Here is a 25,721-nt window from a genome sequence, read left to right as displayed (position 1 = left end):
TCCTTGATCTTTGCCATTTTAATTATTATGTGTCTTGCTGTTTTTGTCATTGGGTCCCTTGTGTTGGGAGTTCTGTGTGCTTCCATGGTCTGAGCAACTATTTCCTCCCCCAATTTGGGGAAGTTTTCAGCAATTATTTCTTCAAAGACACTTTCTATCCCTTTTCTCTCTCTTCTTCTTCTTGTACCCCTATAATGCAGATATTGTTCCATTTGGATTGGTCATATAGTTCTCTTAATATTCTTTCATTCCTGTAGATCCTTTTATCTCTCTCTGCCTCAGCTTCTCTGTGTTCCTGTTTTCTGATTTCTATTCCATTAATAGCCTCTTGCACCTCATCCAGTCTGCTCTTAAGTCTTTACAGAGATTGTTTTATTTCTGTATTCTCCCTCCCACCTTTATCTGTTAGCTCTTGCATATTTCTCTACAGCTCCATCAGCATGGTTATGACCTTTATTTTGAATTCTTTTACAGGAAGGTTGGTTAAATATATCTCCACAGGCTCTTTCTCAGGGGTTGTCTGGGATATTCTTGTCTGGATCAAATTCTTCTGCCTTTTCATGGCAATAAAGGTAGTCACGGGCAGTTAGTGGTTGTGCAGCTGGGAGAACAAAGTTCCTTCTTGCTTGCTGGTCACCTTCCTCTCCTGTAAGAATGGTGACCCCTAGCAGCTTGTGCTTGGCAGCTGTGCACCGACAGGGCTTCTGAGTGTGGCTGGGGTGGCTGCAGAAGAGGCTTAGGGTGGTTTCTGTTGGTGTGGCCAGTCTCAGGCTGTTCTCCTTATATGGCTTGGCTGTGCCGGAGGGGGAATGGACGGGAGGTTGTTTATCACTGTGAGGGGCCTCAGAGCTGTGCTGCCTCCCAGAGGTTTAGGGCGCCTGGAGTTTCCTGGGATTCCCAGCTGCTGGGCTGAGTGTGCTGGGATGTTTCCATCCAGCTGTGAGGCCCCTGTCCCTTTAAGACTTTCAAAAAGTGCCCGGTTTTCTTTTGTCCCAGGGGCACTGGCTGCAGGTCCCACTCACAGATTTTACTCTTCTGTTTCCCTAATTTTCAGCACACCATTTACTGTGTGTCTGCGTTCCTGGTGCGGGTGACTAGGGCTGGGTATTTAGCAGTCCTGGGCTCCCACTCCCTCCCCACTCTGACTCCTTTCTTCCCACCAGGGAGCTGGGTTGGGGGGGCACTTGTTTCCCCCCAGGCAGCTGCTTGTATCTTACCCCCTTTGTGAGGTGCTGAGTTTTCACAGATGTAGATGTAGCCTGGCTGCTGTGCTGTATCTTCTGTTCTCTCTTTTAGGAATAGTTGTATTTTTAAAAATATATATGGTTTTGGGAGGATATTTCTGCTGCCCTACTCACGCTGCCATCTTGGCTCCTCCGAATGATAAACTGCTGCAATCTGGGGCCATCTCTTTCCAACTCAGGCAGAAGCAAGCAAGGAAGGACCAAACTTATTACTTTTTAAAATGAGAGCTTCCCCAAATAGGATAGCATGGGATGTAGGCAGCAGTCGTGGCTCACTCTCTCTTGCAAGCAGCAGGAGCTCTCCAGTGGCTCAGCAACCCAGGGAAGTGGAGAGATTTTGGGGACTTGTACTTTTAAGTCTTCTTACTCCCACCCTTTCCTTAGCTACACCTGACCTACCCATTCTTGTCTTCCCTATAACCCACATCAGAGTGCGCTGTGTTGTACAATTAGTTCCCCTGATTGCTACCCTAGGAATAATCATGGGTACTAGAACAGGAATTGGAGCTCTAGGAATATCCCTTTCCGAATTTACTAAACTATCAAGGGAACTCACAAAAGGGCTAAAAGAAGTCTCTAACCAATCAGAATACCTACAGGATCAAATAGACTCTCTAGCCTCAGTTGTTCTCCAGAATTGCAGAGGTCTAGACCTCCTTACAGATGCACAAGTTGGCATACATGCCCTACTCCAAGAACAATGCTGCTTCTACACCAATAAATCTGGTCTCATCCAGGATGGCACAAAAAGCCTCAGTGAACAAGTCTCCTTACTTCTAGAAAACTCCCCTAACAATCTGTTCCCTTACCACTTCAATTGGCTCCTGCCCCTCGTAGCCCCTATTACCTTTATTATTATTATTCTCCTTTTCCTTCCCTGCTTCATTAACCTATTCCAAAAATTCATTCAAAATCAAATTTCGAAAATCTCTAACCATACTTTCAACCAGTTACTCCTCCAGGGCTATATTATTCTTCTCACGAAGAATAACAAAACCAGCTATAATGGCATCACGAATCATCTCAAGATGTCTGCCCTTCCCCAACTCTACAGCAATGGCCTCACCAACCCCAGAATCTGCATCCCCTTCCAGCAGGAAGTAGGTAGAGAATGAGATTCTATGCTCAGTTCCCCAGAGGGCCCTATTAAGAAAATAAAAAGATGGGAATGAAGGCAAATTCTGGTGCACTAAGACCCCACCCCTTAAGATCCAATCACCAATGGCCAGATGGTCACATAACCCCTTAAGATCCAATCACCAGTGCAGAACATACCCTACCCCTACTCCTTAAAAACGCGCTTCCTCACCTATGAGCTGCTGCTCTCCACCTAGAGACAGCCATTCTCTCTTTCAGCCATTAAAATATCTTGCCTGTGTCCGTGCCTTCCTGAGTTATTTCAGGGTAGGGAGGGTCACGGGGAGATACCCTTTCAAGCACAAAATGACTTATACTCAAGTATTCAAAAGAGGTTTATTCATAATACATATTAGTCAAAAATTTGAAACAACATAAATATCTGTAATAAGTGAAGAGCTAAATAAATTGTAGGGAAAATTCCCAAACAATGGGAATAAAAAGAGTGAACTACTATTACATGCAACAATATAGGTGAATTTCAAAAACATTATCCCAAGTTAAAGAAGTCAGACACAGAGTACATACTGCATGATTCTATTTATTTGAAACCTAGAAATATGTCTGTAGTGATGTAAAGTGGATCAATGTTTGTCATGGGCTGGAAGCAACAGTTCTCGGGGGAGTTGACATTTTAATTATAACAATATTTTTTTTAATTATAACAATAAAGTTGATGTATAAAAAGAAATGAATACTCTAGTTTCTTCTCACATTAAATAAATATATCACCCTATTTCCTCCACCAGTAACATTTGCAAAACTACAGTATAATATAGGATATATTATACCAGGATATAGAGAATATATTATACCAGGATATTGACATTGATGCAGTCCACTGACCTTAATCAGATTTCTTCAGTTATTTGTGCTCATTGTGTAGATGTGTGTATTAAGTTCCATAAAATTTTATCACCTGTGTAGGTCATATATCCAACATCACAGTTAAGATATTCATCAGTTCCAATATAACAAAGATCTGCCTGGCACACTTTCATAACTACACTCTCCTCCTTTTTCTTTTCCCTCCACCCCCACTCTTTCTTTACTCCAAGTCCCTAATTTCCAGCTACCACTAATTGCTTTTCCACTTCTAAAACTTTGTCATTTCAAAATGCTGTATAAGTGGAATTAAACAGTATGTAACCTGTTGAAATTGACTTTTTCATTTAGCAAAATTCCCTGGAGGGTCATCCTAGTTGTTAAGTGTATCAATAGTTCACTCCTTTTCTCAGTAGTTCTTGGTGTGATGGTTAGTTCTTGTGTCAGCATGGCTAGGCTATAGTGCCCACTTATTCAAACACTAATCTACTGATGCTGTGACAGTATTTTGAAGAGTGGTTACTACAATTAATGGACTTTAATTAAAAGAGATTACTTTTGATAATGTGGGTTGACCTCATGTGCTCTCAGTTGAAGTCCTTTGAGCAAAAACTGAGGTCTTTCAGAGAAGAAATTCTGCCTCAAAACTGAAGTACTGACTCATACCTATTTTCAGCCTGCCTGCCTCCCCTGAAAATTTTGGACTTACCATCCCCTACAATCATGAGTTAATTCCTTAATATAAATCTCTCCCTTCCCCTCTCTCTCTGTCTCTGTTCTTCTATTGATTCTATTTCTTTGGAGAACTCTGACTGACATACATGGTATGCAAGCACCACAGTTTGTTTTAACTATTCATCAGTTGAAAACGATCTGTTTTCTTTTCCAGTTTTTGGCTATTATGAATAAAGCTGCTATAAACATTTGTTGCAGGTTATTGGGTGACCAGTTTTCATTTTTCAGGAATAAAAGCCAGGAGTGCAGTTGTAGGTCATATACTAGCTGTGTTCAGTGTTTTTTAAGAAATAGTCAAATTATTTTCCAGAGTAGTTGTGCCATTTTACATGCCAACCAACAATGCTTGAGTGGTCCAGTTTCTCTGTATCCTCAGCGGCATTTAGTGTTTTCACTATTTTTTATTTTAGCCACTTTAATAGGTGTTTGTAATACCTCATTGTGGTTTTGTCATTTCCCTAGTGGCTAATGATATTGAATCGTTTTTTATGTGCTTATTTGCCATCCTTAAATCCTCTTTGGCAAAATGTCTCCTGATGCTTCTTGCCCATTTTCTAATTGGAATTTTTTTTTTTTGCTGTAGAGTTTTGATATGTGTATATATTATACTAGTCCTTTGAGGAGTCTTTTCTCTGGCTGGTCTGAATTCAGTGTCTCCCAGGCCTGTGTGTTGTACTACTTATTTAACTTAAGGCTTCTTGGCCTAGCCTCATGGAGCTCCACACTGTGGCTCAGCATTCAGGATAGACTAGAGGGAAACCCTAAACAGATTTCTTGAACTCTTTTCCTGATCAGCTCTTTCTCCTGGTCCTCCTTTCTCAAAATTCCAGCCACCTCTGTTTCTTCAACTTAGTGAGATGCCAGGCTCTGTTTGAATCCCCCTCCCCTGCTCTACACTCTGGAAGCTCTCTTCAGGCAGAAAGCCAGGGTGATCACAAGGATCACAGTCCTGTAACATCTGTTGTTTGAGAACTATTGTTTCCTATATTTTGTGTAGTTTTCTAGTTGTTTATAGTGAGAAGTAAATTTAGTCCCAATTACTCATCATAGTGAGACAGGAACCACAGATGTAGTCAGAATAGAGTGAAAGCCTCCAGAGGGGGCAGGGCAGAATATTTGCAGTCAGAGCAATGTAACTACATGCAAGGAAAACCCCCACCCGCCCCCGACTAAAACTCTCTGTTAAACATTGAGCTCTAGAATCATTCTTCAGGGACATCAGTTAATGTTCCCCAGATAAAGTGAAAGGGCAAGCTCCCAGATTCTATTTCAGCCAATTGGGACCCAGATCCTACCTCAGCCAATCAGGACCTGGATCCTATTTCACCCAATCAGAGCTTGGTCTCTCTCCTCTCCAGTCAGCAAAGAGCTCACCCACCACCCTTAGACCCTGCCAATTGACCAGAGCCATGACCTATCACCCCACCAACTACCCCTAGATCCAGCCAATCAGCCAGAGCCACAACCATCACCCCACCAACTGCCCTAGAACCCCATAAAACCTTTGTGGTATTGAAACTCGCTCTCTTTCTCTGGCATCTTGCCACTGCGTTGGTGTAGATGAGAGATTGAGCTCGAGCTAGCTTGAATAAAGGCTCTTTGCTTTTGCATCGGTGTTGGCTCCTTGGTGGTCTTCTGGGATTCGCGACTTTGGGCACAACATTTGGGGGCTCATCTGGGATCCCAGAGACCCCCAGGACTCCCGACCTGGAGGGCCCTGTGCCAGCTGGTGAGTGCTCTCAGTTATCTGTCTGTCTTTGTCCGTCTGTTTCTCACTGTCTTTGTTCGCGCACAAGCCTGAAGCCTGTATAAGCCTGTAGGAGCTCCAATCTGTATCAGGGTCGGCATTGACTTAGGCGGACGCACTGGCAGGTCGTCGACCGGGGGTCTTGGGAGATGTCCCTTGCCCCCATCTGGAGGATGAGGTCCTCATCTGTGAGGAAAGTCAGCTGCCGCTGCAGTCCAACAGGCCCTCAACTTACTTTCAGTTTTGCCTCCGCGGTCGCGGCAGATTCTTCTCTGTAGGCGCCTGTTTGCTGTTTGTCATGTTTGTCTTCATCTTATTGATAGAAGAAATGGGACAGATGCAGATGACCCCCTTGTCTCTCATGACAGACCATTTTTCTCAGAAGTTAGGGAGAGAGCTCACACTCTGAGCACGGACGTCAGGGAAAATTTCGTGTTTTCTGCACCTCCAAGTGGCCGTCCTTTAACGTTGGCTGGCTGCCAGAGGGAACATTTAATCCAACCACTCTTACAACCTCAGTGTGGAAGTCCAGAAGGGTCGGTGGCAGACTTTTTGTTCTAGCGAGTAGCCAGTTTTCAATGTCGGATGGCTGCCAGAGGGAACCTTATCATTATGTCTCAGTCTGTATGTTTGTGTGTCTAAGTGTGTAAATGAAAATATCTTTCTACCTCTGGATGGTATTAATGAAATTGATTTAAAGACAAGCGCTTGTGAAAATTGGGCATTCTAAAACTTCCAGAAAATCTGATTAAAAAATTGTTAAGCATTAATGCTAATTTGGGTTTGCCTGAGGCGGGCATGTCCTTGTAGATATCAGCTGCCTAAGTTTACCTAAGGTCATTTAAGTTGATGTTATCTGCTAAATCTTTTAAGAATAAAATGCTTAAAGGCTTGGCTTTGTCTGATATTCAGTAAAGGTCTTGTAAGTAATCTAGCATAGTTGTTAGGAATGAGTGAACTAAATGAGTGTGGCAAGTGAACACCTCTTTAATTGTGTGTTATAGTGTGTATACCTACCTGCAGCCTGAGAATCTTTGTAGTAACCTAAAATCTTAAAGTTTTGCTAAGTTGATATACTTCATGTTTAGTGAGAGATTGTGCTGTAAAGCTCATAGTTACAGAAATTATAAAATGTTCATAAATTTGCCAATCTAAATGCTAGTGTAACAGTTTACAATAGCCTGCTTCTCAGTGTTTACTAGAAATTAAGGTACCTAATGGTTTTAAGTTCTAATTAAAACTACTTAAAGTAATAAGGAAAACATTTTTGCATGCTAAAGAACGTGTCTTTTGATAAAAGAAAGCAACTTTATTGTAAAGTACAGCTGTTTATTTAGAAAGAGAAATCTAAATATAAGAAGAAATTTGTAGAAAGCTTTTGAAGAATTTAATATAGTCATGCTATATAAAATTAAAGCAAATGAATCTCGGTATCAAGTACACAGCAAAATTAGAATTTTGTTTTCAGTTAAAAAGACAAAGTTTTCTTAAACTGTTAGTCTGCTCTTAATGTTGAAAGATTGCAAAAGGCTTTCTAATTGTTTTATCAAAGAAGTTTCTCATGCTTAAAGTCTCAATGAGTTGTCTGAGTATTTAAGAAAATGACATCTTAATATTAAAAAGACTAAAAGCTAAAGTTTGCTAACAACTGTGTAACCTTCTTTATTTGCCTTTGAGGTTTTTTGTTGTCATTCTGGTTAAATGGATAAGTATTGCTTCATGGCAACCTATAATCCTATTTAAGCAAGTGCCAAAAAAAAAATCAAATTCAAAAAGGTACTTTTACTTCTAGTTAATTCTGATATCTTCCAGAGGGACCCTGGAACATGTCAGAGGAATTCTTTTTTTTCTCATTGGAGAAAGTATTTGACTAATTTGGCTTATTTATCTGATATATATATATATATATATTTACCAGGAAAGCACTGTCAAAGAGAATGTTGCTAAACTTTGTTACTGAATGTTTTTTTGTCACAGAAATATCCGAATTTCCTTAAGTCAACTGCCTTGCAGTAATCTCTCATCAGATCTTTAACCATTGTCATTTGTAAGTCTTTTGTCATTTATAGCCACTGTTTTATTACTCCTAAGCTAGTAAAGAACTATATTTCAGCAGAACAAGTATTGCTTACATAGGATTAAGTAAACTAAGAGAGATGATCTTGTAGCTTTTTGTTTCAAATGTTGCTCATAAAGTGTTTAAAGCTTTTTTTCTCTTAAGCTGACAACAGTTTCATGAATGACAATACCTTTATAAGCAGAATTGAAACATTTATCTTTCTCTCTACCTGACCCCTCAAGAATTTAAAAGCTTTCAGTATTTTTATGTTTCATGGCAGTATGTTTTTATTTGCATAAGTTCAATAAGAACCTGCATTCCTTGTAAGAGGACCATTTAAAAACACTGGTTATACTACCAAGGCTTTGACTGGAATGTCATACCTGAGAGACACGTGCATAAACTCAGATATGGACAGCTTTAAGGAACTAAGGTTGACTTTATAAAGCTAACAAAGCCCCTTAGAAGAACTGGCCTGGTACCTTGCTTACAGAGTTCCCAGCAGCCTTACCAGATGAGTAAGGAAGGTCACTTCCTGGCAGGTGCAGGAACCTCAAGAAGAGAGGAATTCACCCAAATCTACAGATACTGCAGGCAAAACCTGATGGCAAGTCTGGCTTGGCTGTCTGGCCTCAAGAGGCCTTTAAAAGTTCAATCTGAAGTTCCTTACAAAAAGTTCCAGCAAAGCACGTTTAAAAGAGCCTATGTAATCAATTGCTCTTCTTGCTGCACTTATGCGAATAATCAAGCCAACTCTTAATTGTTTTCTTAATCTGGCTAATTCTAATAAAAATAAAGGTGATTTTAGAGAAAAGTGTTGTTTCAATAATGCTGTCTTATCTATACTAAATCCTAATATCCAGAATTCTAGTTTCCCCATAATACCTGACTATGATCCTCAATTAGAGTCTTCATATTTCTAGTTCTCATATTCAGCCATGCATTCTTAATCTCGTCAAGTTTGTCCTTCCAGAATAGAAAATCCAACTCCAGATGTTGCTACTTAACCTAATAACACAATTTGTTTTATCTTGCCTAGAAGCCACAAAACTGCAAATAGTAATAGAAATGAAACCCAGAATAGAAGCGCCAACCTTTCAAAGCCCTCTCAACTGACCAGTGATAGAGTGCTAGCTGCACCCTTTACTGCGCCCCCTTCTCAGCACGAAGCAGCCAGAGTGGTCATTGCCCCTTTTCCCTAGCAGCAGCTAGAGTCTCTATCTGTAGAGGGGAGAATGAGACAGCGACCATAGGCTTAGACAGAATAAAGTGAGAGCCTCTGAAGAAAGCAAGGCAGGATATTTGCAATCAGAGCAATGAAACTACATGCTGGAACCCACCCCCCTACTAAAACTATGTTGAACATTAAGCTCTAGAATCATTCTTCAGTGACATCAGTTAATGTTCCCCAGATAAAGAAGAGTAGCACATGTTTTATTATGCTAACCATTTGTAATTGTGTATAAGATTCACTTTAGCATACTAAAAGGCCCAGGCCTATGTGCTATCTTCCCTCCTTCAGATCTGACTAGGTAATTTTGCAAGCTGAGCAATTGACTTAGCATGCAGACCCAGCTGTAGACAGCATAGTAAAAAGCAGGTTTCTTTAGCAAATATACAATATCTCAGCCCACCTTAGAGGCTGGGCACGCAGTCTTTTGATGTGTGCCCGAACCAAGGTGCCAGTGTCCCAGAGAGAAATCAAGGCAAGAAATTATCTTTAATATTCAAGGACCCCTTTCATCCTACTCCTTTTACTAACCCTTGGGCCCTGTATCATCAACAGGCTGGTTCAGATTCTCAGAGACCACGTGGGGGCCATCCAACTGACAGCCCTCTGTGCTCAATACAAGCCCCTAGTAATCTTGTTACCTTTAGACCATGTATCCTCAATAAACTGATAACTTTTCCAGCTAATGGTGCTAAGAAAATATTATCAGCCTTTATCTCCTTACAACTGCAAAACCTGATTAGACCCATGATTGGGTCTCTTCTTAGGATCCAGAGAAAGGGGGGAATGAAAGGGCAAGCTCCCAGATTCTATTTCAGCCAATTGAGACCCGGATCCTACCTCAGCCAATCAGGACCTGGATCCTATTTCACCCAATCGGAGCTTGGTCTCTCTCCTCTCCAGTCAGCAAAGAGCTCACCCACCACCCTTAGACCCTGCCAATTGACCAGAGCCACGACCTATCACCCCACCAACTACCCCTAGATCCAGCCAATCAGCCAGAGCCATGACCATCACCCCACCAACTGCCCTAGAACCCCATAAAACCTTTGTGGTATTGAAACTCGCTCTCTTTCTCTGGCATCTTGCCACTGCATTGGTGTAGACGAGAGATTGAGCTTGAGCTAGCTTGAATAAAGGCTCTTTGCTTTTGCATTGGTGTTGACTCCTTGGTGGTCTTCTGGGATTGGCGACTTTGGGCACAACAAAAGAAGAGTAGCACATGTTTTAATATGCTAATCATTTGTAACCATGTGTAAGATTCACTTTAGCATGCTAAAAGGCCCAGGCCTATGTGCTGTCTTTCCTCCTTCAGATCTGATGAGGTGATTTTGCAAACTGAGCAACTAACTTAGCATGCGGACCCAACTGTAGATGACATGGTAAAAGGCAGGAAGAATTCCATCTTAAAGATAAAATTGCATTTTAACACCCAGGAAGTTCAAGAGGCAAGATTCTTTAGCAAGTAGACAATACCTTGGCCCACCTTGGGGGCTGGGCAGGCAGCCTTTTGATGTGCTCCCAGACCAAGGCGCCAGTGTCCCAGAGAGAAATCAAGGCAGGAAATTCCTTACAGTTAAGTTAATTTTTAATATTCAGGGATCACTTAACAAGTCCCCACCCCTAAGTTTTTTCATGTTCTCGAAAAATTCTCAACTGCCTATAAAACCCCCTAGACAACGCACCATTATGGACTCTCTTGTCCCCTCCTGGCGTGAGCCGGGAGCTCTGTCTTTTCACTTTATCTCTAAATAAAAGCCTGTACCTCGCTCTCCTACCTTGACTGTTTGTGAAGCTCATTCTTCGGCTCCGCAAACAAGAACCCCGGCATCAATAGCTGGAAGCAGATGTACTGACCTGTATTCTTAGAGTCAGCTAATATAAGCATAACCACTGGGCTGTGCAGGATGGGGGTGTCCAAGGGTTGCAGTGAGAAGGTGGGTGGGCAGCACTAGCTCTTGTCTACACTGTACCTTCTTAAGAATTTTCAATTTTATCCTGGACTGGTTCCCTAGACTACATATGTCCAGACATATGGAGAATTAAATGCCTGACCTGCTCTCTGCAGGGTTTTGAAGATGAGTTATGGGTATCAATTTTACTGTTATGTTAGACAAATACAACTAAATAAATAATAAAAATTAAAAATGTATGTATAAATATATTTATGCTTATCTACATATATCAAGCAAAATATATTTCAGCCATATGGTCAAAGTGAAAACTAAAAGAGTCCTGAACTGGAAGCCCAGCAGACTTTGATTAGAATCCAGATGTCCGCATTTATTAATCCCTCTGACTCTGGGTGACTCTCGAGAACCCACTGAACAAATTTACTGTAGGCAAACATCTCATAGTAAAGTTGGGAAAGGAAAAAGAAATGAGGCAGAGGTTAGGGAGCAAATGAAATCACTTTTGTAAATTGGAGAGCACTGTGCAAGTATTGGTTGTTCCTATCACTTTTATATAATCTGTGTGGGTAGGAGGCAGATGAAGATGATGCCGGGGTTCTTGTTTGCGGAGTTGAAGAATGAGCTTCACAAACAGTCAAGGTAGGAGAGTGAGGTACAGGCTTTTATTTAGAGATAAAGTGAAAGGACAGAGCTCCCGGCTCACGCCAGGAGGGGACAAGAGAGTCCATAATGGTGCGTTGTCTAGGGGGTTTTATAGGCAGTTGAGAATTTTTCGAGAACATGAAAAAACTTAGGGGTGGGGACTTGTTAAGTGATCCCTGAATATTAAAAATTAACTTAACTGTAAGGAATTTCCTGCCTTGATTTCTCTCTGGGACACTGGCGCCTTGGTCTGGGAGCACATCAAAAGGCTGCCTGCCCAGCCCCCAAGGTGGGCCAAGGTATTGTCTACTTGCTAAAGAATCTTGCCTCTTGAACTTCCTGGGTGTTAAAATGCAATTTTATCTTTAAGATGGAATTCTTCCTGCCTTTTACCATGTCATCTACAGTTGGGTCCGCATGCTAAGTTAGTTGCTCAGTTTGCAAAATCACCTCATCAGATCTGAAGGAGGAAAGACAGCACATAGGCCTGGGCCTTTTAGCATGCTAAAGTGAATCTTACATATGGTTACAAATGATTAGCATAATAAAACATGTGCTACTCTCCTTTATCTGGGGAACATTAACTGATGTCACTGAAGAATGATTCTAGAGCTCAATGTTTAACACAGAGTTTTAGTCGGTGGGGGAGGGGTTTCCTTGCATGTAGTTACATTGCTCTGACTGCAAATATTCTGCTCTGCCCCCTCCAGAGGCTCTCACCCTATTCTGACTACATCTATGGTCCCGGTCTCACACCCAAATGCCAAAGCCCCTTTGCAATGCATTTTTCCACATAGCATTCAGAATGCTTCTGCAGGAGCAGTGAAATCACCTCTTCTTCCTTGAAGCTTATCAGTAGCAATCTATTATGCATTGAATAAAATCCAAACTTTCTATGGAGGATGGCCCTTGAGGCCTTGTTACTTCAGCAGCTTCACCTTCTGCTGAAGTCTCAAAGACTCTTTTCTGTTTCTAGAACACACCAAACTCTCTCCTGCCTCAGGGCTTCTAGAATTAGGGCTCTCCTCTTTTTGATCACTTCACTCTCCAACTTGGCATGCCCTCCTTTCTCCCAAACCCCTTGCCACCTCCAACCAGTGCCTGCTGCTGTCTCATCCTGATTTAGCCCAACATTCTCTCCTCAGTGAGGTCTGCCCATAGCTTCGGATGCCAAGAGGGGCCCCATCTTGCACCTGGGATTCTCTTTCCTTGATGGTGATTAGTCCAGGCTCTGACTTGAATAGGTCTCTCCCTCAGGCAGTGAGCTCACGCAGGCAAGAGTGAGGCTGGTTTGTTCCCTTTTCAGCCCCAAAGTCCTGCACAGGGCCTGGAAGCTCAAGAGGAAACTTGAAGAAAGGACTCTCCAATGTTTTACCAAGTGCTGCAGACTTATTTTCTTTTGAATGCTTAAGCTGCCCTCTGGTGGAAAATGTAAGATGAAATTTAAGCCTGGCTTTTGTTCTTTGTTTTGTATTTGTTAATGGGAGCCCCAGACTCTCAAATCAGAGTAGCAGAGATCATCTCTTATCTCCCTTCAGTAGAGTGGGCATCATGAGCTACCTGCCTACCCTGGACACACATAGTGCTCCCTACAAGAGCAGACTCCAGTGGGACTCCTTCCAAGATCTGGGGCTCTCCTGACTTTTCTCTGATGTTCAGAATTTGTGCTGTCTGTCCTGGTCCATGTCTGCTTTCAGAGACTCATATGGATGGGCAGTCACGTTCTACAGCGGCATAGTGGGACTATCCTGAGACTGCCTCCAAGGGGGTCAGAGTCCTTAGCTGTATGATGAATCTCTACCTTAGAGATTGTTTCTGTCTTTGGAGAAGCTAGTGAGCTGGTTTGGGGGCAGAGAGACCCAAACACAGGCAGCCTTCACTGACCCTGACTTAGTAATAGCATCAAATGATGAATCAGTGGTTCTGGGAGGCCTCTGGGAAGCAGCTGCAGAAATGACCCAGACCCCTAGCCACTTGACTCTAAATATGAGCCTTTGGCTAGTGGCATTGTAATAGTACATTTGCTAAAAAGCAAAATTCAACTGAGTGAACTTTAAAGATTTTGTTGGCTTTATTCAGTGATTCATGCATTGGGCAGCATCTAGCAGATAGGAGCTCTGAAGAGATAAGTAAAATGGGAGACTTTTATAGTCAGAAGGAGATGGGGTCAAGGAAAGAGTACCTTATCATTTTGGGGGGATGGAAGAGGCCTATCAGGTGGATTACATCACTAGTGCTGACCAGGAAATTCTGGACTTACTGGTTTAAGATTACATTCTTGGAGAGGTTGAAACTGCAGTTAGGTCAGGTATTATATTGTCTTGGTTCGGTGATATGGATTTGGCACAAGTAACGCCATTTTGGGTTTTTTGTCTCTCTCTTTTTAAAAACACATTATATATGAAAGGAGCAGTATTAATTTAGTTTGTACCTTTACTAAGTGAAGTTTAGCAGTAGGTGCCAGCAATACAAAGATGAGTGTGACAAGGTACTTGCCTTCAAAGAACCCAGAGCCTCTGATGAAATGTTGAAAGTACACTAGGTCTCTGAAGTTGCAAGTGGTCTACAGATATGTTTTATTTGGCTGGCATAGCATTTAGAATTTTGAAATTTAGTTGCCATCCTTCCACTATGGAATATTTATAAAAATCTGGGTTTCTGGCTTCTCTTGGAAAACTGGTGTGGTAACACTGGGTCCATACTCACTGCTTCCCATGGGGCTTGCACCAGAGCCTACTTCTCTTTGAACCATTTTGTCATTTACATTTCAGACCCCTGTCCTAGGAGCAGCAAGAGGGGAGCATTGATTCTGGAAGCAGGTGAGACAGTGGGTGAAATCTTGTCAGATAGAGTAACTTTCCAGATGTCATCTTGAAAGCCTGAGTGGGAGATGGGGGTGGCCACAAGGGGCTGTGGAAGTGAGGGTGGGATGAGAGGAGAGGTATATAAGCTAGAGGACAGGCTACACTTGGGTTCGGCTAGCAGCACAGTGAATATGAATTGTGGGCAAGAATTCCAGGTCAAGTTTTCCAGCAAGAAGATGAGAACCCACCTGGCCTCAGAAGAGAAATCAGTTCTGAAGGCCTGTGTATCAGACATGAACTGGACACCTTGTTGAAACACAGATTTCAGTCAGCACATCTGCAGTTGGGAAGAGAGTCTGCATTTCTAACAAGCTCCTGGTCCCTGAAAAACCTGGACTGGATTGCTGACAAAAGAAACAAGTGGCACTCAGAGCTCTTGGAATGTTGAGGTTTTATTTTTATACCAGTGGGCTCGGAGGGGAGTAATCTCCCAAGGTCTGAGCCCCAAACAAAGGCAAGGAAAGTAATATATCTTTCTGTTTCCTTACCTGCAACGTTTCTACATGCACAGCAAGCAAGCAAGCAAACAAGCAAGGGGGAGTAAGTTTAGGGAGTGAGTGCCTGGCAGAGTGGGAAGTGAAGGGGAGGAGGAAAATGGGAATTTCTGCTGTCTTTGCTAACTAGAGAAGCAGAAGGGAGCCACCTGGACTAGACTGGTGTCCTTGTAAATTTTTCCCTATCAGTGAGACAGGAGGGATCATGGTAGACAGAGTAGAACAAGGGCCTCGGAAGCAGGATGTCTGTGCCAGACAAGGAGAGACAAGTTGTGCTGACACATGTACTTTCTTTTACCGACACATTTATCACTAAGTATTTAACTTTTAGATACCCTTAAGATGATAGGATAACCCGAGTTGTGCCTCAACTAGGAGCCAATAAAAAATAAACACTTCAGCCAACTATTGTATATAACCCCCAGATGCTATGTAAGCTTGGACTCTCTTGTCTCGATAAATGTGTCAGTAAAAGTTTCCAGTTTTATTGTATTATCTTTTAAAAATATTTTGGGAAGTTTTTTGGAGAGGGCAGTTTTGAACCTCTGTGTAGAGAGAGTATAAAGTTAAGAAAGTGAAGATATGAAAAACCCCAGGAATAATGGGTGCCACCCCACCTTAGGACAGATAGAAGGTCTGTGATGGTTCACAGATGGAGGAACTGAAAAGGAAGAAGGAAAAAAACCCTTTCCTTAGGATAAGGGGAAGGGGAGCAGGTAAAACAAATTCCCAAGACCTGTGTGCTCCTTAAAGGTCTCTGCTCAGATTAAAACTCTAAAAGCTTTTGATATGATCCAAGCAATGAATAGCATTGACATATGTTTGAAAATGAACACAGTATAATAAATTATTTGTCATTAATGGCCTTTGCAGCAGCATAGGTATTTTATCTCTGACTTTGTGGCCTCCTGTTCCTTTCTAAGATTTTCCAGAAGCACTGGTGTGGGTAATATCTTGATGGTTGATAAAATATTTGGTACTTGAACAAGAAGAGAGCCATGTTGTCTCTGGTGCTGAGAGAGATGGGTCAGGAGAAATCCTGCCACTTGTGGGGTTTGTGGCTGTGAGGGTTAAAGTGACAATTATGAGAAAGTTTGCTTAGTCCTCAAGGCTGGATGTTTCAATTTTATTGTTTTGTGTTTTCACCTCGTGGTGCTCAATATATATTTGCTCAGTGAGCATATAAGGTCAGAGGCTCTACACACAAGTCAAAGAATCTGGAACAGCTAGCTGAATTAAGTGCAGCTTTCCACAGTCGCCCCTCCCAGCTGCATTTCCTTTCAGCTGTAAGGCATTTGCCTTTAACCCAAGGCAGGAAGTGGAAATTTTTCCCTGGGTTAAGCCTACACAGCCTAACTGTTATGACTAGGTTCTTGGTCTGGTGTGGAATTCATTCAGCAGGTGTTCTGGCAGTCTCTGCTATTGCTGGCCCGTCTCAGCCTTGACTGGTCATGACCTGGCTGAAACGTTAAAGGGCGGCTGCTCTGTAATCCTGACTGTGTGGGGCTAAATCGGGCAAGTTACTTAACTCTTTGCTGACTCCATTTCCTCATCTGTAAAATGGGAATCATATCTTGTCTCACAGTGTTAACTGGGTGAAAGAAAGTGTGGCATCTCTATCTCCATATTGTATCTATCTCCTTCATGTCCTAACCTTTGGGTTAAATAGTTTCTGCTTGGCCCTGCATGTAGACATGTTAATCATCAGAGGAATTTTGCTTACAACTCATTTTTGCAGTTACTCCTTTTACCCAAAACTTATCTCCTCACCAAGGAGATAGGTAAATAGGTATAAAATAAAAACAATTGCCTTGTCAAAGATTTATAGGAACATTGTGAACAGACTTATGTCTATAAGTCAACTAACCGAACAAGGACCCTCACTGGTGCCCAGATGTCTGTAGCTGTCTGTCACCTCCTACCCTCAGCTCTCTCCTGCTCCCCCTTCTGCTTCCTTCATCCCTAGAAGAAAAGCTCGAAATCAATCCTGAGTTAGAATAGTTCTTAAGGACACTAGTCCACCACCTTCTCTGTTTGCTGGTTTTTTTGAATAAAGTTGCTTTTCCTTGCCCCAGCATCTTGTCTCTTGACTTATTGGCTTGAGCTTGGATTTGATAACAATAGAATGTTTTTTGAAGGTTGAATAAGATAATGCAGGTGTGTAATGTACAACATGATGACTATGGCTAACACTGCTCTAAGATATGTAGGAAAGTTAAGAGTAAATCCTGGGAGTTCTCATCACAAGAAGAAAAAATATTTTTTCCTTTCATCTTTTCTTTTTTTGTATCTGTAGGAGAAGATGGATGTTAACTGAAACTATTACCTATATTGTGTAGTCACTTCACAATATATGTAAATCAAGCCATCATGCTGTATGCCTTAAACTCATACAGTTATGACATCAATTATTTTTCAATGAAACTGGAAAAAAATGATATTGCAGGTAAAGCATGCAGGAGGGTATTTCGCACACAGTACACAATAAATGTTAGCTGATATTATTGGGGATTATAGCTGTCCTATTAATAAATATGGGTAAAACATACTTTCACTTACTAAATTTAATTTGACATTCTTTGAAAATATCGCGGGCGCCTGTGTATAGTAGTAATTGAAAACGAGAGAGAGAGAACGAAGGAAGGGGGAGAGATTGAGGCTGAATGTTAGTGGGGAAAGGTGAGGAGCCACAGGCCAATATACCATTACAACTGAAGATGATCTGATAGGGGATTTGCCCAAGGTAATTACCACTAGCAATGGCAGAAACAGTCTGAATACTGTTTTTCGATTCTCAATCCAGTGCCTTTTCCACTATACTCCATTTTCGGGCAAGGCTTATTGGTTTTTCAAAAATCATTCCAAATCATGTCCCAATTCAACTTTGTCCAAGTTCGTTCCAGTGAACAAGTTTCAAGGACAACGGCGGTCCGTTTGGCGCGCGTAGGCGGAGGCTGGAGAGGGCGGGGCTCGTGGGGAAACACCCAGGGGCCCCGCAAACTTTCCTTTAATTGGCCCAAGAGCCTCATTGCAGTATCCAGTCAGAAGCGCCTGCGTCATTGCATTACTGGACTCGGCGGGGCCCGCGTAAATTTGAAATGGCTGACGGGTCGCCGGCTGGTGGCTGGCTGGGGTGCGAGGCGATGGCGCCGGAGCCCAAGCGCACCAGCTGGGCTGTCGAGGATGAGCTGGCGTCCCTAGAGAAAGGTGAGCACCCGCCACGCCGGGCCGAGGAACCGCCTGCAGCCGCAGACCTTGTCCGCGCGGGCTTCGGGATCCGGGACCCTTCGAGGGCGCCTGGGTCTTAGGCCTTCCGGACCCTGCTGGGCAGCGGGGGTGGCGGAGCAAGGCCCCTAACTCGCTCTTAGGATGTCCAGGTCTGGAGGTGCCTCGGGCAACTCCCCTTCTGCCCGCCTGGGCTGGGACTGGCCTCAGCTTCCTCCAGACTGGAGGGAGTTGGTTGGGACCCTGGATGTCTGGAGGGGGTGGGGGGTGGATTCCGCGGTCTTTTTTTTTCTTTTTAAAAATTGTGCTAAAATACACATAACATAAAATTTAACATCTTAACCTTCTTAAGTGTGCAGGTTAGTGGTTATATTCACAATGTTGTGCAGCCATCACCAGCATCCATCCCTATAATTCTTTTCATCTTGTACACTGAGACTCCATACCTATTAAACACTAACTGTCCATTCTTCTTTCTACTTTGTGTCTTTATGATTTTAACTATTATTAAATACCTCACATCAGTGGGATCATACTGCATTTGTCTTTTTGTGACTCGTTTATTTCACTTAGCGTAATGTCCTTAAGGTTCATCCCTATTGCAGCTTATTACAGAATTTCCTTCCTTAAGGCTGAATAACATTGCATTGTATATATATATACCACATTTTGTTTTTTCATTCATCCATTCATCGATAGGCACTTGGGTTGCTTCCATGTTTCAGCTGTTGTGAATAATGCTGCTATGAATGTAAGTGTGCATTTGTCTTTTGGAAACCCTGCTTTCAATTCTTTTGGGTCTATACTCAGAAGTGGGATTGCTGGGTCATATGGCAATTCTAGTTTTGAGTTGTTGAGGGATCACCATACAGTTTTCCACAGTGGCTGTACCATTTTATATGACCCCTGACAATGCACAAGTGTTCCTGCTTCTCCGCATCCTCACCAATACTTGCTTTCTTGATAGTTTTTCCTGTTTTTTTGATATTAGCCATCCTAATGGATGTGAAGGCATTATTTCTTTAACAAACATTTGTGTATAGTATGTGATGGGTACTGTTGTAAGTGATCAACAAATTATTTAGGTATCTTAATGCAGTTGAAGTAGGCATACTATTTTCCTCTTATCTTTGTAGGTGAGGAAGCTGAGGCAAAGAGGGATTGTCACATAGCTCATAAGGTATTGGTGTCCTCTGAGACTCATTGTGCATTGTGCTTATGAACAGCAGATCTTTGAGTACATGCTGGCCCTCCATGGGTTCAAGTAATTTTGGCAGCCTTAAGAGGAGCAAAGAAATCGAGGGAGCAAAATATATGAGGTGGGGGAGACAAAGACTGCCGCTAATGGCAGCCTCAGATATCCTCCATGAAGCCACCTTTGGAAAGTAAATGCCACCCTCAGTATTGTTTATTTAGCAGAGTCTGTCCACTAAGAACATTATATCACACAGGATTAGATATGCCGCTGGCCGAATCCCGCCTTATGAAACATAATTACATACAGCCCAAATCTAATGTGATTAGCCTTTTCTAATCTTTCCCTTAGACATAGTCATTGAAATTAGTGAGGAGGAACCTAGTAGCTTTAGTGAAGTAAAACTTATGCATTATTAAGAATTCCATCCCTGTTTATTGAGGGGCCATTGAAAGACTGATATTTTAGAAAATAAAAGCAGGCTTCAAGTCATTTGAGAGAGAGTAGAGGAAATCAGTTTTTTATTTTAATGCAGCTTTACGGTATTGTTTTGGAGGAGAAAATGACTAAGATAGATGAACATTATGTTTTGCTAGCTATAGTAAGAATACACAGCTGCGTCCTTTGAAAGAGGTAACTTGGGAGATTTCCACTGAATTAAAAAATAACCCTCTTCCTCTACCTCCCTGAAAATACAGAACTACAGAAACCTAACCTATGAGATTTTAGGCCCTTATTGTTTTGAAGTAGAATTTGGGTTTTGTGATATTTTAAAGTTTGGGAAACTGGTTTCTTCTGACAATGACAGAGGTAGGTAAAGCATCATACCCAATCCCTGTTTATATTTTGTTTGGAATTTCTAAGCAAGGATATACAAATAGAAGCAGTTTATAAGTACCAGCAGCATCTGGGATGGTTTAGCCTGCTTATTTTTGTTGTTCTTTTAGTTTTGTTCCAAGATGAAGATTCCTGCAGTGACTGTAGCAATCAGGATACGCCAGGTTCTAGTTTACAAAGTTTTGTGCCAGAAGGAAAAACTCATTTCCCAGAAATGTTCCAAACAAGTCAACTTTTGTTCTATGAACGATTCAAAGCCTACCAGGATTACATTTTAGGTGAGTAGGTTCTCTTTTTTGCTTCTTTAATCTTTTAAGTTGACGAGTCGATTGTCTGTCTCCATCCCTCAGACTGCCAGTTGTTGGTTCTGAGAGAGTGCATTTAAGTGGATCTATTAACTTCTCTCTGCTTTATGCAGTCTCAATTCTGACTGTGTTTAATTTGTTTGTAGCGGACTGCAAGGCCTCTGAGGTAAGAGAATTCACAGCTGAGTTCTTGGAGAAGGTCCTTGAACCATCTGGATGGCGGGCAGTCTGGCACACTAATGTGTTCAAGGTGCTGGTTGAGGTAAATTTAATTCTGTTGTTAAGACATTTGTCTCTAGCTAAAAGCACTTTTCTTTAGACTGTTACAGCCAAAGTGCTTATTTTTAATTAAAGTTTATGAGCTGATTGAAAATAGCATGTTTTTTACATCTAATTGTCATGGTGTATGAAGTGTTCTGTAAATTTTAAGGGCAGCTAAGGAGGACCTACCAGGGGATAGAGGTGGTTTAAGTTTCTGTGTTCTTTGATAAGAGGAAATGGATTATAAACCTATGAAGTGCAGTAGGTATTTGAGACCATTTAAAAAGTAAAGAGGCCTAATTATGAAGTCAGCAGAGTTTCATTTAATTTTTTACCTTCCTAGTTGTAGCCTATTAAGTATCTTAAACCAAACAGGCATTTACAAACTGGCCTATTTTTTTGCCTAACAAATTTGTAGGTATGTGGTTTATCTCTTGGTAATGTGTCCCATTGCAGAAAGTAAAAACAATCTTATTTTTCAACTGAGTAGGCCTTTCCATTAAATTTGCACTCTAATTACAGCTGTGAATTTTTCTCAGTGTTTGTTAACTGGACCACAAAAAAACCCTGTTAAACTAAAATGTTAAACCAGGGAGTGTGACAAGCATGGCTGCAGCCCCTTTAGAAAGTGACATCACGTACTGTAGTGATTATGTGTGAGGCAGTGGTTGCAGCTGTTCCTTGAGATTTTTAAATTTTGGATTGTGCTTATATCTCTGGCTGCGGTTCAGGCTTATTCATTTGGTTATGAGAGTGTCATTATCATCCGTGTCCTCCCTCCTTCTGTCAATTCTCTAAAAGTAGTCAAAGGCATTGTTTTAAAGGAAGAATATGCTATTTCTCTGTTTAAAACCTCTAATGCAGTACCTTTACCAAAGGCCTGGTGTTGGCTTCATGACTTCTTATGGTGCTGGAGAAGACATAAAATCCAATCTCCTCTGATCCCCCTCATGTCCTGGTCTCCCTGACCCTCTCATCTCACCTCCTGCTGCCCCCCACAACCTGACACGCCATCTATTCCTTCCTTTGTTTCCAGCAAGAAATGCTGTCTTTCTGCTTCCCCAGCTGCCAGTCCTGTCTCTGCCACAAGGCCCTTTGCACCTTCCTGCGTTTCATGTGGCCGCTTCCTTTTTGCCCTTTCCATTACGGCCCAAATTTACCTCCCCTGACCATCCCAGCAAAACGCAACCACTTCCCCTGCTAGTTATCCTCTGTCATGTATTTGTCACCATTTTGTTTATCTGTCTCTCTGATTACAGTGTAAGCTCCGTGTGGTTAAGAGCCAGTCCATTCTTGCTCATCTTTTATGTTGTGGAAGAAGGCTCCCTGCTCCCATTTTATGTTTTAAAAACATCAGGCTATAGGTAGTGTTTTATACGTGTGTCTTAATTTTTATTTTTGTGTGTGAAGTCATATTATTTTAAATTTCAGGTCACAGATGTGGACTTTGCAGCCCTGAAGGCAGTGGTAAGGCTTGCTGACCCGTACCTCTGTGAATCTCAAGTGAGCACTTTTACCTTGGAGTGTATGAGAGAGCTCCTCAGTCTGAAGGAACATCGATTGCCTCTGCAGGAGCTGTGGGTGGTGTTTGATCATTCTGGAGTATTTGACCAGACAGCACTTGCAATTGAGCATGTCAGGTAGGAACAGAGTTGATAAAAATGAACTCATGGCCAGAAACTCTGGATGAAATGCTGTAATTCTGGTCTGTATTATCCCAGATTTAAAACTCAATCTGTAAACTTGGTGATTGCAGTATTATAAAACATTCAAAGACAGGGGAATCTTTTTTAAATGAAAAATATTCTAAAAATTATTTAAAGGTTTTCAGTTTGAGATCATTTTAGACTTACAGAAAAGATGAAAAAAAAAGTACAAAGAATTCCTGTATAGCTTTGACTCAGTGTCTCCAAATGTTACCAAAAGATTGGGGACTCTTAATTTAGTTTGTGTATATTTAGAAACTGTCTTAAAAGTTTTGGATGCTAAGGCTATGGTTAATATACTTGAACATAAAACAAAAGGAAAGAAAGTAGTATACCATGGCCTGTGCACTGATAAGACTGACACATTGTTTTCAAGGATGTGTCTGACCAAAGATGACATTTTTTCGGGCCACTTCCAGGACGCTTAAGAAATGTATTCTTGCCTTTCAACCTTTTCTGGCATGGTTGATTTCCACTTGCACAAGTGTACTCCTTGTCACTTTAGTGAGAAGGAAAACCCATAACTGGATTAATAGGTATGTTTTTTCAGTTTTTCAGATAAATCTTTTGTCAGATAGTTCCTGATACAAAGAGTTCTTTTGCATCTTCTGGGTATAAGTATATTCACTAAGAAATGCTTATTTTTGGCTATTTAAAAATAGAATTATATTCTTTCAGGAACTGGAAGATTGGATAATATAATAGTCATGTTAGTAATATTGCTTGGTGTTTTGTAGTTTAAAAAATACAATCCAGTTTCTGTACTATTAGTGAGTTAACCTGGTTTTGCCCAGCTTAATTTGAATACAAAGAAGCAGAGTGTCTTGGGCCCTTCTTACATCTTTTGGAAAATTTCTTTTTTTTTTTAGATAATTATTTTTTATTGAAGGGTAGTTGACGCACAGTATTACATTACATTAGTTTCGAGTGTACAACACAGTGATAAAACATTTATATACATAATTCTAGGTTCCAGCTATCACCCTACCAAGCTGTTACAATATCTTGACTATATTCCTTATGCTATACATTACATCCCGGTTACTTATTTATTTTACCATTGGAAGTCTGTCCTTTTTTTTTTTTTTTTTTGTGAGGGCATCTCTCATATTTATTGATCAAATGGTTGTTAACAACAATAAAATTCTGTATAGGGGAGTCAATGATCAATGCACAATCATTAATCCACCCCAAGCCTAATTTTCGTCAGTCTCCAATCTTCTGAGGCATAACAAACAAGTTCTTACATGGAGAACAAATTCTTACATAATGAATAAGTTACATAGTGAACAGTACAAGGGCAGTCATCACAGAAGCTTTCGGTTTTGTTCATGCATTATGAACTATACACAATCAGTTCAAATATGAATATTCATTTGATTTTTAAACCTGATTTATATGTGGATACCACATTTCTCTCTTTATTATTATTATTTTTAATAAAATGCTGAAGTGGTAGGTAGATACAAGATAAAGGTAGAAAACATAGTTTAGTGCTGTAAGAGAGCAAATGTAGATGATCAGGTGTGTGCCTGTAGACTATGTGTTAATGCAAGCTAGACAAGGGCAATAGAACATCCACGTATGCAGAAGATTTCTCTCAGAACGGGGGATGAGGTTCTAAGCCTCACCTCTGTTGATCGGAAAATTTCTAATTATATGCAAGAACATTTAACCCTAGATGTTCAATATTAGGCCAAGCAATATAAATCTAAAGAACTGGCTTCTGTCCAGAACCAAAATAGCTCCCTTATGTTTCTCTCACTTAAAAATTCTGTCATTTGAAGCATTTGAAGGTAAAGGGATCACTGATGAATTTAGGAAATTAGGAATTGTGGATATAAAAGTTGTTAGGAAAGACAAGTATCTGGAATTAGTAATGGTACTGTTTGAAGGAGAGCGTGGCTAAATTTATTCTTCATTTCGAGGGCTCAGGCTCTGGTCAGTGCCCAGGAAAGGTCAAATTATGAGGGTTTCATTTGTTTATTTAGTCAATAAATATTTGAGTGCTGGGTCCTGAGTTGAGGGTGCGATTTGACTGGTACATGAAACAGGCACAGTCACCATCACCAGGGAGCAGTCAGTGTAAAGGTGGGAGAGGACCCTGATGAAGGAATCACAGTGAGAGATGCACGTGGTTGGAAATGGCAGCGAGTGCTGGGAGCAGTTACAGAGTGTTCTAAGGACTAGGCCAGGTTGCTGTTACATGGTTTGTTCCTGAGGAAATGGCAGTTGGACTTGGGCAACTTTGTCCTTCAGAGGACTGGCTAGGTGGAAGGGATTTGGGGGCAGGGATTGCAGGGAACAGCTTCAGGAGCTCAGTGAGTTTAAGGAGCTGAAAGGCCAGTGTGGCTGGAACACAGACAGTAATGGGAGAGACTTAGGAAACCAGTGGAGAGCTTGTTGGGCAGAAGATGCAGGGCTTTGTCAGCCAAGCAATCATTTTTGTCTGTAAGAGCAGTGGGAAGCCACTGAAGGGTTTTTATTCAAGGTTGAATATAATGAACTTGTGTTTTAAAAGTTTCATTCTGGCTGCTGTTTGGAAAGTGAATGAGGGGATGGAATAGTGAGACCAGGTAAGAGGTGGGAGAGTAGACGAGAGCAGGGTGTGGAGAGCACAGGTGGGGGCCTACTGAGGGAGTCGGATGGCTAGGTCCTGTGGGCAGCGTGGCTATCGCGGATGAGGAGGTGTGAACGGATATGGGAGGAGTCAAGTTTGACTCCCAAGTTTCTGTCTTGAGAGAATAAAGATGGGAGGAGGTACACGTGTGAATTATATGTGAATGCCCTGTATGGTACTGGTGAAGATGATAGTGGAGCTGAGTCATGAAGCTTACCAGGTGGGGAAGGTAGAAGGCACTTTCGGCAGCCTGATGGGCATATCACATGGTGGTTTGAAAGAGCTTGAGAAACTGGGAGTTTGTGTGCAGGGGTCTGAGCCAAGAGAGAAGTTCTAGAGGCCGCATAATATCACTTTAGGAATTTGGACTTTATTCAAAGGGCAGCAAGGAGCTAGCAGAGGTTTTTCTTTTGATTGAGTGAAGACATGCTGAGGTTAACTTTTTTTTTTCTTTTTAAAGGTAGAATTTAGAGGGTGAAGATTCTAACATCCAGTATAGAAGAGTTAAGACATGGCTGCATTTCACTGCTCCTTTTCATAGCATGACTTCTTGACAGATAGAGTCAGAGCCTGTACTTCTGGAGGTCCAGTAACACCTCTGTCTCTACAGCACCACTGAAACTGTGCTTAAGGTCACTGGAGTCCTCTGTTCTTATATCCAGTCATCACTTCTCTAATCTC

At 41.6% G+C, this 25,721-nt stretch overlaps 1 protein-coding gene and 1 long non-coding RNA gene across 2 annotated transcripts in view; both read left to right on the top strand.

Moving 5' to 3' along the window:
- Positions 1–5,578: 5,578 nt before the first annotated feature.
- On the top strand, positions 5,579–8,807 carry LOC130681048 (uncharacterized). The gene is made up of 3 exons (XR_008994091.1): positions 5,579–5,670; positions 7,666–7,700; positions 8,787–8,807. It is a non-coding gene; the product is annotated as an uncharacterized LOC130681048 (long non-coding RNA).
- A 9,162-nt stretch (positions 8,808–17,969) lies between these two features.
- Positions 17,970–25,721, top strand: part of SHCBP1 (SHC binding and spindle associated 1) — a 35,246-nt gene continuing 27,494 nt past the window's right edge. Inside the window, exons 1-4 of the mRNA XM_036905716.2 lie at positions 17,970–18,098; positions 20,259–20,426; positions 20,600–20,715; positions 22,146–22,354. Of these exons, the coding sequence (XP_036761611.2) occupies positions 17,990–18,098; positions 20,259–20,426; positions 20,600–20,715; positions 22,146–22,354 (602 nt within the window). The 5' untranslated portion in view covers positions 17,970–17,989. The remainder of the gene's footprint in view (positions 18,099–20,258; positions 20,427–20,599; positions 20,716–22,145; positions 22,355–25,721) is intronic.

The sequence above is a fragment of the Manis pentadactyla genome, chromosome 15 (genome assembly GCF_030020395.1).
Source record: "Manis pentadactyla isolate mManPen7 chromosome 15, mManPen7.hap1, whole genome shotgun sequence".
Taxonomy (NCBI): domain Eukaryota; kingdom Metazoa; phylum Chordata; class Mammalia; order Pholidota; family Manidae; genus Manis; species Manis pentadactyla.
This window is presented reverse-complemented; position numbering and strand designations above follow the sequence as displayed.